We start from the raw sequence: 13,736 nt of genomic DNA on the forward strand, positions 1-13,736 counted from the left end.
CCACGTGGGTAGCCGGAGAGGCCGAGTTGAGTTGGGCGCCAATTCTAACACCAAATCAGAATTCATTATCCCTTTGTTTTTAATTAATTCCACACTAAAACGTAAATCCAATTTCATATATTACTAGTGGGGATCAAGCCCCGAGGTTTATTGATTAGCATGATCGATCCAGACCTCGGTCATTGCTCAGTGGTAGTGGTCTGGTGGTGGCAGCGCAAGACGATTCTAGAGTTCTGCTAGAAGTCTGTTTCACGTCATAAGGTTGTAGAATCTTCAGTCGGTCAACGGCTTAAGACCACGTGGCGTGGGGTCGGCTCAAGTAAAGCTCTGGGGGTCCCTTGGTATTGAGAAGCGAATAAAGATTAAGAACCGGGTGAAGATAAAAGTAGATTAGAAAGGTGAAGAACGACATCCGGGTTACAATGGTATACACCCATGTTACATCACGAATGTCAGTTGAGATACTTAGTGAATCTGCAAACAAGCGCTGTTATCCTACCACAGCTTATCTGGAAAACTGGCATTTGAGTCCAAATTATTTCTTGAGATTATTAAATAAATAATTTGAAAAAAGTTATTTAAATATAATCATCACATAAGGAACAATCATATAAGGAATAAGATGAGCCTGTCGCCAACTGTGTGCCAGAGCCTTCTGGGCTACCAGTTAGTTTTTTAAACTTTGTTCAATGTCAACATATCTTTCTTGACTAATTGTATATGAAAAGGGCTGCAATTGTTTCAAGCTTCAGTACTGCAGCCTGAATAGAAAGGGAGTTTTTTTTTCATCGAATATTACACATTTTCAGAAAGTCCCTACAACCACAAGTTTCAAATATAATCATTCTATGACTTTTTTCTGACACATTAGCATATAATAAAGACTCTGTAGCCTCGGATGTTCCAAAATACCTTTAGTTTTACTAATACAAATAGTCAAAGTTCCCCGCAAAATTATGCAAATATATCATGTTTATTGCTATATAAAAATCAATAAATGAAATTAGGAAAAACCCTGGCATAAGATTTTGGAGACATAAACTTTACATATAAGGTGTAAGTTTCATGTATATTGAATAAAAATGAAAAAGTAGGGACTCATTTGTTACTTGAAAACTAAATCATTAAAAATTATAGTCTAAGGTCCTGCCATCTGTGGCTGAGGTTGACATCAACCAATTTCCTCCAAAATTGGCACCATTACAGGTAGGTTTACGTGCAGTCAGGTGTATAAGTCTCATACAAATCGTCCGATAAACAAATAAGAAAAATAAAATTGAAAAAAAAAATCCAAATTTTTTAAACTTAATTTTTGGGGGATAAAATTAATTATTAATATGTTTAATATATACTATTGTGATAGCTAAGAGTCATAGACATGATTTCAGTTGACACTTGTGTTTGATGGTAATTTATGACCATTTTGGAAAATTTTTGACACATTATTCAATATTTTTTCTCCCTTCTTATTTATGTTACGATGCTGAGACTTGGACCCGATGAAACCCTTTTCATATACAACTCGTCAAAAAAGTTTGATTGAAATCGAACTAGTATTACTTTATTGCATATTATGGGCATATTTGACCTCATGCCCCCTTCACGTGATTTGTAGTTGTAGTAGTTGACCTGACCTCCCATGTATCAACTTGTTGACCTATCAAGTTCCAGATGTGATTCTCAGCCTTGGAATGAATTATGGATGATGGAGTGATGTTTTTGAGAAAGGCAGTTCCGAAATGAGGCTGTCGATGTCTGAGAGCCTAGTGCTACGGGTATCAACTACCGCACGTGACCCAACTTCGTGGACAACCCGTAGTTGTTGTCCACGAAGTTGGGTCACGTGCGTAACATTGAGATTGCTAGCCTTGTACATAACAGCAAGTCCACCAATGTCACGACTGTGTTGGTGGCTCTGATGCTCTCTCTCTCTCTCTCTCTCTCTCTCTCTCTCTCTCTCTCTCTCTCTCTCTCTCTCTCTCTCTCTCTCTCTCTCTCTCTCTCTCTCTCTCTCTCTCTCTCTCACTTTAGAAAATGAGAAACAAAAGAATAATATACAAAACAATATTTATTTGGAATATATTAATTAGGTATTGCATTTGGTAATTAAAGAACAAATAATTCTATAGCAATATTAACAAGAGCAGGTTGTGTTGAGGAGAGGAGGAGAGCACAGGGCAAGGAATGTGTTGAGGAGAGGAGGAGAGCACAGGGCAAGGAATGTGTTGAGGAGAGGAGGAGAGCACAGGGCAAGGAATGTGTTGAGGAGAGGAGGAGAGCACAGGGCAAGGAATGTGTTGAGGAGAGGAGGAGAGCACAGGGCAAGGAATGTGTTGAGGAGAGGAGGAGAGCACAGGGCAAGGAATGTGTTGAGGAGAGGAGGAGAGCACAGGGCAAGGAATGTGTTGAGGAGAGGAGAGCAAAGGACAAGGAATGTGTTGAGGAGAGGAGGAGAGCACAGGGCAAGGAATGTGTTGAGGAGAGGAGGAGAGCACAGGGCAAGGAATGTGTTGAGGAGATGAGGAGAGCACAGGGCAAGGAATGTGTTGAGGAGAGGAGGAGAGCACAGGGCAAGGAATGTGTTGAGGAGAGGAAGAGAGCACAGGGCAAGGAATGTGTTGAGGAGATGAGGAGAGCACAGGGCAAGGAATGTGTTGAGGAGAGGAGGAGAGCACAGGGCAAGGAATGTGTTGAGGAGAGGAGGAGAGCACAGGGCAAGGAATGTGTTGAGGAGAGGAGAGCAAAGGGCAAGGAATGTGTTGAGGAGAGGAGGAGAGCATAGGGCAAGGAATGTGTTGAGGAGAGGAGGAGAGTACAGGGCAAGGAATGTGTTGAGGAGAGGAGGAGAGCACAGGGCAAGGAATGTGTTGAGGAGAGGAAGAGAGCACAGGGCAAGGAATGTGTTGAGGAGATGAGGAGAGCACAGGGCAAGGAATGTGTTGAGGAGAGGAGAGCAAAGGACAAGGAATGTGTTGAGGAGAGGAGGAGAGCACAGGGCAAGGAATGTGTTGAGGAGAGGAGGAGAGCACAGGGCAAGGAATGTGTTGAGGAGAGGAGGAGAGCACAGGGCAAGGAATGTGTTGAGGAGAGGAGGAGAGCACAGGGCAAGGAATGTGTTGAGGAGAGGAGGAGAGCACAGGGCAAGGAATGTGTTGAGAAGAGGAGAGCAAAGGACAAGGAATGTGTTGAGGAGAGGAGGAGAACACAGGGCAAGGAATGTGTTGAGGAGAGGAGGAGAGCACAGGGCAAGGAATGTGTTGAGGAGAGGAGGAGAGCACAGGGCAAGGAATGTGTTGAGGAGAGGAGGAGAGCACAGGGCAAGGAATGTGTTGAGCCGCTACGATAAACTCTGGCAATACAGTCTCCGGAAGGAGCTTCGTCCTCAAGTCCTCTGAATATCCTTCAAACTTGTGAAAGCCAATTTAAATCCCCTTGACACGGACTACCTCGAGGGAGTAGTAGGAGAGAGAGAGAGAGAGAGAGAGAGAGAGAGAGAGAGAGAGAGAGAGAGAGAGAGAGAGAGAGAGAGAGAGAGAGAGAGAGAGAGAGAGAGAGAGAGAGAGAGAGAGAGAGAGAGAAGGGAGGGGGAAGATTAAAAGGTATTCTATGACCAGGCGACAAAAATTCTGCAAGCAAAACATAGGTGGGCAGACTGCATTTTCTTAGACTGTCAGAAACCCTTTCACACAGTACCTCATAAAAGGCTGTTACAAAAGTTGGAGCAGCAGGCAGGAGTAAAAGGTAAGGTGCTCCAGTGGATAAGGGAGTATCTAATCGACATGAAACAGCCAGTAACTGTGAGGGGAGAGCCATCAGCGTGACGATATGTCACCAGCGGAGGTCCACACGGTTCTGTACACGGACCCATCCTGTTTCTGGTATATGTAAACGATCTTCCAGAGGGTATAGACTCATTCCTTTCAAAGTTTGCTAATGATGTAAAAAAATATGAAAAGAATCAAGATACATGACAGGTGAAGGAAAGACGTGATTACCACATACAAAATTTTCAGAGGAATTAGCAGGGTGGAAGAAGCCAAATTATTTAACAATGGGGAAACAAGAGCAAGGGAGCAAAAGTGGAAACTTATGACCCAAACGACCCACAGAGACATGAGAAACAATTTGTATATTGTTAGAGTTGTTTCAAATGCAATGCATTAGATAGTGATGTGGCGGAGGCTGACGCCATTCACAGATTCAAATGTAGAAATGATGAAGCCCAATAGGCTCAGGAATCTGTACACCAGTTGACTGAGAGTTGAGAGACGGGACCATAGAGCCAGAGCTCAACCACCGCAATATCAACTAGGTGACTACTAGTCTTCTCACCCTCCACATGAACCACTAGTCCTCTCACACTCCTCGTGAACCACTTCTCCTCTCACCCTCCTCATGAACCACTAGTCCTCTCACCCTTCTCATGAACCACTTCTCCTCTCGCCACTTCTCATGAACCACTAGTCTTCTCACTCTCCTCATGAACCACTGGTCCTCTCACTCTCCTCAAGAACCACTGGTCCCCCCCATCCTCCTCATGAACCACTTGTCCTCTCACCCTCCTCATGAACCACTTGTCCTCTCACCCTCCTCATGAACCTCTAGTATTCTCACCCTCCTCATAAAACACTAGCCCTCTCACCCTTCTCATGAACCACTAGCCCTCTCACCCTCCTCATGAACCACTAGCCCTCTCACCCTCCTCATGAACCACTAGCCCTCTCACCCTCCTCATGAACCACTAGCCCTCTCACCCTCCTCATGAACCACTAGCCCTCTCACCCTCCTCATGAACCACTAGCCCTCTCACTCTCCTCATGAACCAGTAGCCCTTTCACTTTCCTCGTGAACCACTGGTCCTCTCACCTTCCTATTGAACCACTGGTCATCTCACCCTCCTCATGAACCATTGATCGTCTCACCCTCCTCATGATCCACTAGTCCTCTCACCCTCCTCATGAACCACTGGTCCTCTTGCCTCTTCTCATGAACCACTGTTTCTCTTACCCTCCTCATACACTATTCATACTCTAACCGTCCATATGAACCACTAGTCCTCTCAACCCTCCTGATGAACTACTGGTCTTCCCACCCTCCCAATGAACCAACAGTTCTCTAACCCCTTCCTCATGAACCACTAGTCCTCTCATCGTCCTCATGATCCACTGGTTGTCTCTCTCTCTTCCTGACTCACTAGTAGTCTCACCCTACTAATGAATAACATGTCTTCTCATAAACCACAGGTTCTCTCCCCATCCTCATGAACCACTGGTCCTCTCACCCCTCATGAACTACTCGTCCTCTCATCCTCATGAACCACTGGTCCTCTCACCCTCATGAACTACTCGTCCTCTTATCCTCATGAGCCACTGGTCCTCTCACCCTCCTCATGAAATCCTGGTCCTCTCACCCTCCTCTTAAAGCATTTGTCCTCTCACCCTACTCATGAACTACTGGTCCTCGCAACCCTCGAGAACTACTGGTTCTCGTATCCTCATGAAGCGTGGGAAAATTCCTAGCAGGCTATATTTATTTTACTCAATGAATATTTTTTTTAGTTTACTTAATATTATTTTGGTTCTGAGTGGACTGTATAAATTGATCCAGCCTGCCAGAATCTATCTGCACACAACGGGGGGGGGGGGACAATTTGTAGTTTGTTCCATCTTGAAGTGGATACTGGATAAAGTACAAATTGTTTACCTATTCTTTAATAAAAATTATACCACATATGGTGGTCTAATCTACTATTATTTTTAAATCTACTTTATCTTGAATAATACTACTCTTTCTACAGTATCAAATAACATAAAAGGCCTTAGCTGAATAGATGCGATGTCCTAATTAGGCTGGATAATGTCCCAACTTCTGTTTAGGGTGAGGCCACATGTGGCACAGGGCCATGTAATTGCGTCTTGCACTAAGGCGTTGGTGTGCAGCTAGTGTATATAAGCGTCACAGTTTATGTTGACCAGCTTATTCTTGTAACTCCAAATCACTAGCTTCTTGCCGAATTAAGTACATTAGTAAAAGCACATTAACATATTAGGTACAGGTGTGACATGGAATAATTTTGTGTGTAGTAGAGCGCTGAGTAAACATCCTTGTTTGGGATTTTAATCCCACAAAATAACCGCCAGACCTAATCTATCTAAACAGTAAATGGCCACAAACTTGTTATAGATACTTGATAAGACAGATACTCAGGTGTTCTTGTAGTTGTAAAGGTCACAATAGCAGTTACTCGGTTGGTTGATTCATAATTGTGAATCTATGATGAGTGGCGCTTGTGTGTGTGGCTTTGTTTTCAAGTTGTTGTGTGTACGTGACTAGCTGCTTCTCTCCCTGAGGGTGACGATCCAAAAATGTTTGTTAGTTCTATATATTTCTTAAGGACAAGAGAGTCAAGCTAAATTTCTGGTGTATTTAATTATATTCAGTCCTACTGAATACTATTTTATTAAGTATAAACACTAGACCGAAGTTTTAAAAGAAATGAGATTCAATATTTACGTCTGTTGTGATGACGTCATGGAGTCCCATTCTCTGATTTAATAAGGGTAACAGTATTATGTTGACGTGTGTCGGATTTCCGACATAATTCCAGGGGGGAAGGGAAAACGGGTCGAAGTCCTGGTAAGGACTGCGATCACTTTATTCCTCGCCTTCAAAATTATAGAGGTTCTTTAATTTGAGCCTGCACTTTCGTGCAGCAGTCCTTTCAGGACGAATGTCTAGAACTGGCACTTCAGATGCTGGAAGTCGTGGAACACCTTTTCCTACCAGTTCTAAAGGAACTAATTTCTCTAATGTTCTGAGAGTAGTGCTGCCTCGGCATTTTACTTTCACTATTCTCAAGAACAGAGACTATTTGGCCTATAGGCCTGTTACGGCCACTTAAAACCTGTAACTGGGTTCTTGTTGGAGGAACCTATGTGTCGTATCCGGCCCCGAGTCGGCAGTACGCTTTCAAGAAAATGGCTGTATAGTGCAAAATAAAGAAAGAGAAGGGGGGGGGGAATGAACAAAACACTGTTTCCGTTATCAATATATTTCCACCACCTTAAATAGAAGCATAAATTGAAATATTCATACACTTATATACAATTATACCCTTTCACTCAGGATATCGAACGTGCTCACGTGCAGAGTTCGTCATTCCCAGTGTTTCCTCTACTGCCCAGTACCTTTTTCCACCGTACTGAGGAAACTCTGGCGAGTTTAACCATATACATGGGCCAGCCCACTGACAGTGTCATAAGGTGCCAATGCCCCTCGACCCCTTTCTAGCCACCTGCTGGCAGAAAACCTCAGCCATACGCTGATTGGGGCAACAACACAATTAATACAGGGGTAGCAAACCCCCGGCAGAAGCCTCTAGCATCCAGTTAGCAGCGCTTCTCCACAGACACCTTACTGTCACACATTTCTTCCCTTAGCCAGTCCCGGGATACACCAATCTCTTCCAATACAACTGCACTAGCAGACAACGCACTCTGCTGCAGATCAGCGGCGGCTTACTTAGTCATCTGACTAGACTAAGGTGGGAGAACGTAGGCTGCCCAAGGTAAACTGCTATCCTCAGTACCACTGTCGCCCCACGTCACCTCTGTGGACACAGACACTTCATTAGATAAATGGAAGGTCCTGGGAAACCAAGAAGTAACATTTATGCACTGGGGACGTTGACATTGTGCTCAGTAGCACAACAGATGGCGCTGATCTCTAGTCGCCATCTCACAAGAGGTCATCCACAACGACCCCTCTGGCTGACCAAGGCAGGAATCTTGAGCCACTTGCCACAGTCACTCGACCACTCACAGATGGCGTCGTCCACTTAGTATCCAATTCCAGGGGAGTCTGGGTACAGACTCATAGATTGCGCTGGAATTACCAGGCCATGCTCAGACGACGATGACGAGTCCGTAAAAAGGCCACTCTGAGCGTGGCCCATCACTGTCCACCAGAACTATGTCTCCAGGGTTCAAGTTAATTCTGTTGTAGGGGTTGTTTACCCTGTAATGATACTCCCTCAGAGCAGTAAGGTATTCTCGAGTCCATACGTCATTCCACAGACTTATCACTCTGGAAAGATGTTTGAAACATTGTAAGAAGTCACTCTCTCGGACATATGAAGTTTCCTCTGGTTCCTTGTTCGTAAGGGACACTAGAGTTCTGAGAGGTCTCCAATACACCAGATGAGCTGGCCTTAAACTGGACCCCTTAAGCTGCTAAGGGGCCCTGATGAGATTTACATCCCCCTGTGCAAAAGAAAAAAATCTAAAACATTATTTCGTCATCTAAACATGTTAATTTGTGTTCCCTGAGCACGGAAAAATAAAAAAAACTCGTAGGTGACATATTTTGGGCGCAATAGGCCAAGGAAGTTTGGCAAAATGTGGACGTTGACAGAGCAGTCATCAGAGGCGATCAATGTCACCCGAGCTGACAGGTGGGAGTTGCCACATATATATTATTACCTAATTATTTCAATGTCTCTGATTGATTTTTTCTTAGTATTTTTGCAGTAATATTATTCATTAGTGTGTATTGTGATATATTTATATAATAAAAGGGGTGAATCATTGCTATACTCAAAAGTATGGTGTGCATATTAGTGATTCAATTATTATGTTCATAAAACAATAAACAAATAGTTTTGCTGTTATTACAATCTATGCACAGGTTATATATAAGTATCTGCATGTTTTGTTCACCATAACGAACCACTAAGTAGGTATTGTGAGTCAAAAAGCAACGAGTGACTGCCACACACCAGCCAGCCACTCGTTGCCACTCCTTCAACAACGCCTCACTCGCCCACTTTCTCCTCCCACCATCCTGTTTTTTTATTTTATTCACCATATACAGACGTTATATATAAATATCTAAATGTTTTGTTCACCATAACTGTACAACTAAGCTGATATAGGTAGTTCAGGCACTAAGAGTCTTCGCCACACGCAGTCAGCTGGCGGCTCCCTCACTCATTCAAAGCCACACGTACTAACTTTCTCCTCCAACAATACTGTTTGTAGTGTTATTACACTATACACACACATTATACATAAGTATCTGCATGTTATATGCACCGTAACTGTACACCTAAGCTTGTAGGGTGCCCAAAGAGCATAGTAGCCACCCTCTATACAGCTAGATAAGTCATGCAGACTACGCCACCTCCGTCACCCAAATGGCTCCTCCCAACATAATAGTTTTGCTGTTATTACACTAATACAGACAAAATATATATAAGTATCTACATTTGTGTTCACCATAGAGAACCACAGAGCTGGTATGGTGAATGCAGACAATAACTGGTGGCCACACAGTCAGTAAACGATGCTATCTCTCTCCGTCCCTCAGCATTACTCCTACTACAGCGCTAATTATCACAACAATCCAGCTATTATCACAATCCTGGTCATTTTTATCACAATCAGGGGGTCATCTGTAATACTGCCATCGCTAAATAATATCAGTGTTATATTTATTTTGACATTTTTCGGCGATGCTGTGGTCGCAAGCTGAACAGCAATGCTGTTCGCTCATGCTGCGTGTGCCAGCCGTGGTTACTCCAACAGTACTGTGGCTCGCACACCGGAGAATATTGCTCACCATTTTTTATAAATATGGCGTCTGTTTGCAAGAGCCCTGAGGAAACTAATGTGAACCCCGTGTAGCCGCGGGCCATTTGAATCGTGCCTGGCACCCTATGGCGTATATATACGCCATGCACACCGTGGGACATGTTACTCATGGCGTATATATATGCCATTCACAGTTTAAGGGTTAATGGTTCATGTTGCAAAACATCATCAGATAGGTAGATAAGTGGTCGGATGCTAAGTCAAACTTCTACCTCTATGGCAACGGTTTGGATGTTGTTGTAGATTCAGCTACTCAGAACAGATCCAAGTAGCACAGGCTATCGTGAGCCCGTATAAAACGGTTTGGAGCTCCTGTATTTCAATCTTTTGGCGGTGTAGGGTTTTCTGTAGAGAACGTTTCACTGTACCAATCATGCGTTCATAGAAGCCTCTGTGCCATGGTGCTCTGGGAGGTATGAATTTCCAGTGGCACTGCCGTTGATTTAAGGCCGTGTGCACCTTTGGGTGGTTCCAGATTTTCCTCAGACATGCTTCTCCTGCCACTAAGTTGGACCCATTGTCTGAGATCATATACTTAGGCCAGGATCTAGATGAAGCAAACTTGCGGAGAGCCTGTAAGAATGCTTCGGCACTCATATTGGGAGTCACTTCTAGATGTACTGCCCTTGTTGTGGCACAAGTGAAAAGACATATATATGCCTTCACTGGAATTTTGTCCTTGGTGCCTGTCAGTGTTAGTTCTCCTGTGAAATCTACTCCTGTAGTCTCCAAGGGACGAATATGTACAACTCATTCCTTTGGGAGTGGAGGAGGTCTCGGATATGGACACACTCTGTCATCGTATCTCCGGCAAATTACACTGGATTTAATTATGGATTTTACAGTCTGCCTACATTGGGGTGACCAGTACTGTTGTCTTAAGTCTGTGAGAGTATCTAATACCCCACCATGCAGAGTGTTGTGTTTGTGTGTGTGTAACACAATTAGCTTGCTTATTATGAGGTGATGAGGAAGCAATAGGATTTTTTGCTTCCAGATCTATGTCCGCATGCTGTAAGTGGCCACCGCATCTTATTATGTTATAATTGTTGGTGTTGATCCAGAAACCCAGATCATTTTGTAGTTCCTTTGGGACATTGTCAAATTCTATCCCAGATGTATCTGTTTGGGCTCTTTTGACCCAGTACCTTAGGGCACTAGGGAATTTATGCTTGATTCCTATTTTCCTTAGAAAATCAAACTCCACTTGGGTGACACCTATTAGCTTATTCAGTTAAGATTACTGATTAGGATCAAATACCAAAGTCCGAGATGGTTCTGGATTCTCAGTGGGAACAGTGACATTGGTCACAATGACTTGTGGCTTTTGTTCAGGCCACTGGTCGCTGATTAGCCACTGAGGTCCATTGAACTACATCTCTGCTTTGGTTAATTGCCCTAAAGACAGGCCTTGGGAGAGATAGTCAGCTGGATTCTCTTTGGTGGGTACATATCTCAGATTATACCCTGCCGACAACTCTCGTATTTCCTTAATGCAGTTACTCACGTAAGGATTTTTACTGTTATTGTTTTTCACCCACTGTAGCACTGCCTCATTATCTAACCATACCACTGTTTCTTCAAAGTGAATGTTGCTTAAGGCCGTGATCAGATAATGAGCCAATCTTACTCCTAGCAGTAGGGCTGTTAACTCCAGTTGTGGCAATAATCGTTTCTTTTATGGTGCCACTCTGGCCTTTGATGTGAACAAATTGGCTTGCCCATTTCAGACCAGGTAAGCTACTGTGCCATAAGCCTTTCCTGAGGCATCACAGAACACATGTAGTTTAATTGGTTCTTTTTCATTTACTGTGTTCTGAGGGAACTTGACAGACTCTAGGATACTTAAACCTTTCACTAGCCCCTGCCATCTTTCTTGTAAGGCAGGTGTTAGAAGATCATCCCAGCCTATCCTTTGTTGCCAACATTCCTGCATTATCATCTTCCCATTGATTAATATTGGACTTAATAGTCCCAATAGGTTGAAGAGTTTGCTGACTTCTTGAGGTTATCTTGAGATGATTTCGGGGCTTTAGTGTCCCCGCGGCCCGGTCCTCGACCAGGCCTCCACCCCCAGGAAGCAGCCCGTGACAGCTGACTAACACCCAGGTACCTATTGTACTGCTAGGTAACAGGGGCATAGGGTGAAAGAAACTCTGCCCATTGTTTCTCACCGGCGCCCGGAATCGAACTCAGGACCACAGGATCACAAGTCCAGCGTGCTGTCCGCTCGGCCGACCGGCTCCCTGGGACTTGGGAGAGTAATTTTCTCATTGTTAGGTTGGTGGTATTTAGCTCCACCAACTTGATTGTCAACTGATCTGCTGTTGTATCCCATTCGATGCCAAGTACCTTTCTCTTTTGATGTACTTTGTAGTTGGGATTTTTTTGTTTTTTGATCAGTTGATTTAATTTGGCATTGTTGGAGACCCACGACTGGAGAGGCATATTTACTCCCAATAATTCTTGATTGGCCTCATCATATATGTTCAGCAGTTTGCTTTCACTGCTCCTTGTTCCTTGGAAATTGTCCACATACAGGTTGTTGCTAATTTCAGTTTTATTTGTGCTATTAGATTTCTTCAAGTGCGTATCTAAGGTAGCTTGAAGCAGAAACAGAGAAGTAGCACCAAACAAAACAGATGCAAACCTGTAAGTGATTAATTCTCTGTTTGGACCATAAGGCGCCTTAATCCATAAGAACTTGGTGTGGTTACGGTCTTCTTCTTGGAGACCTACCGTAAGGAAGTCCTTACTGATGTCTGCCATGTATGCGTAAGTCCCAATGCGGAACTTTAACAGCACGTCGTATAGCCTTTGTATTAGGATAGAGCCAGTTTTGAGGCAGTCATTCAGTGAAACGCTTTTCTGCTTGGTCATAGCACTGCAGTTAAATACTATCCTTATTGGGGTAGTAGCTGAATTTTTCAGTACTGGAGGGTGTGGTAGGTAGTGTCCTTCCTTTGGGTCATCATTTGTTACAACCTCGATAAATTTGTTGTCGAGCTGCCGCTTGATAATATCATGTTCAATTTCAAGTTCTCAGGATGTCTTTTAAGTGCTTCACCTGTGACCTTAATTGGTTTTGTGCCATGAAATGGTTGACGGGTAGCTGAGGATAATTCCGCTTCCATAGTAACCTGACCCAGTATTGATTATATCTGTAGACAACTGAGTCTTGGTATTGTTGTTAAGTCCAGTCATCTTCCGGACTAGGTTGTTCAGGGACAATGCCAAGAGTTGCCAGGTCCTATAATTTATGTACAGGGGGATCAAGCTCATCCTCGGACATGTCTCTGAATTGTAGTGGAGACTGTTCTCCTAGTCATGCAACCATTACTGGGTTGGCATGTTGGTGGTCCACAGTTATGGGTTGCTTCAGCCATAATTCTGGGCCTGTTAGCAAATATCCACCCACATACAGTAACAGGTTCATTCCCTGTTTTTCATCTTTTCCTTTGAAACACTAATGGTAGACATCTGAACCCATAAAGATTCCAATATTGGAGAGGATATCAGATGTGATTTTGTCTGCCAACTTAATTCCCTTTTCTTCCAGGAATTTGGCTGTTGTCCCTTGACCATACACATACAGATCTGATGGGAATTTATCTACTAAAAGAGCCAGTACTTGTCAGACATAACTGCCTAAACGTAATCTAGGTTGTACCAACTTGAAGACTCTGGCTCCTGAATTAGTCAAGAATCCTGCTAGGTCAATTCTTGTCTCTCATACAGACTTGAGTTTCAAGGCATCTTCCAACTCTTGACTGATAAAAGTCATTTGGGATCCTTGGTCAAATAATCCACGTATGGTGACCTTGGATCTTTTGTTTTTAAGGATTAATTGGGTCGTGGGCAAAGCTGATTTATGATCAGACTTTGTGGTTGGTACACTTACATCTGGAAGTACTTTACAGAGCTGTACTAAAGTGGAAGTTCCTTCCTCCACTTGTGGTTTGGGAGACTTTGTACTTGAGTCCCCGCATAGTACTGTATGGTACTGACCCTTATTACACCTACTGCAGGTGCTCATTGGAGTTGCACAAATATCGGGGTTGTGTAATCTTAAACACCTGGTGCATC

General features: G+C 43.6%; 1 protein-coding gene across 1 annotated transcript; it reads left to right on the forward strand.

Annotated features, from left to right (window-relative positions):
- The first annotated feature begins 2,911 nt into the window (after nt 1-2,911).
- On the forward strand, nt 2,912-3,346 carry LOC138368907 (caldesmon-like). The gene has a single exon (XM_069331626.1). The coding sequence runs from the start codon at nt 2,912-2,914 to the stop codon at nt 3,344-3,346; it is 435 nt and encodes a 144-aa protein (XP_069187727.1).
- Nucleotides 3,347-13,736: the final 10,390 nt, after the last annotated feature.

Source organism: Procambarus clarkii, chromosome 26, assembly GCF_040958095.1.
Source record: "Procambarus clarkii isolate CNS0578487 chromosome 26, FALCON_Pclarkii_2.0, whole genome shotgun sequence".
Taxonomy (NCBI): Eukaryota; Metazoa; Arthropoda; class Malacostraca; order Decapoda; family Cambaridae; genus Procambarus; species Procambarus clarkii.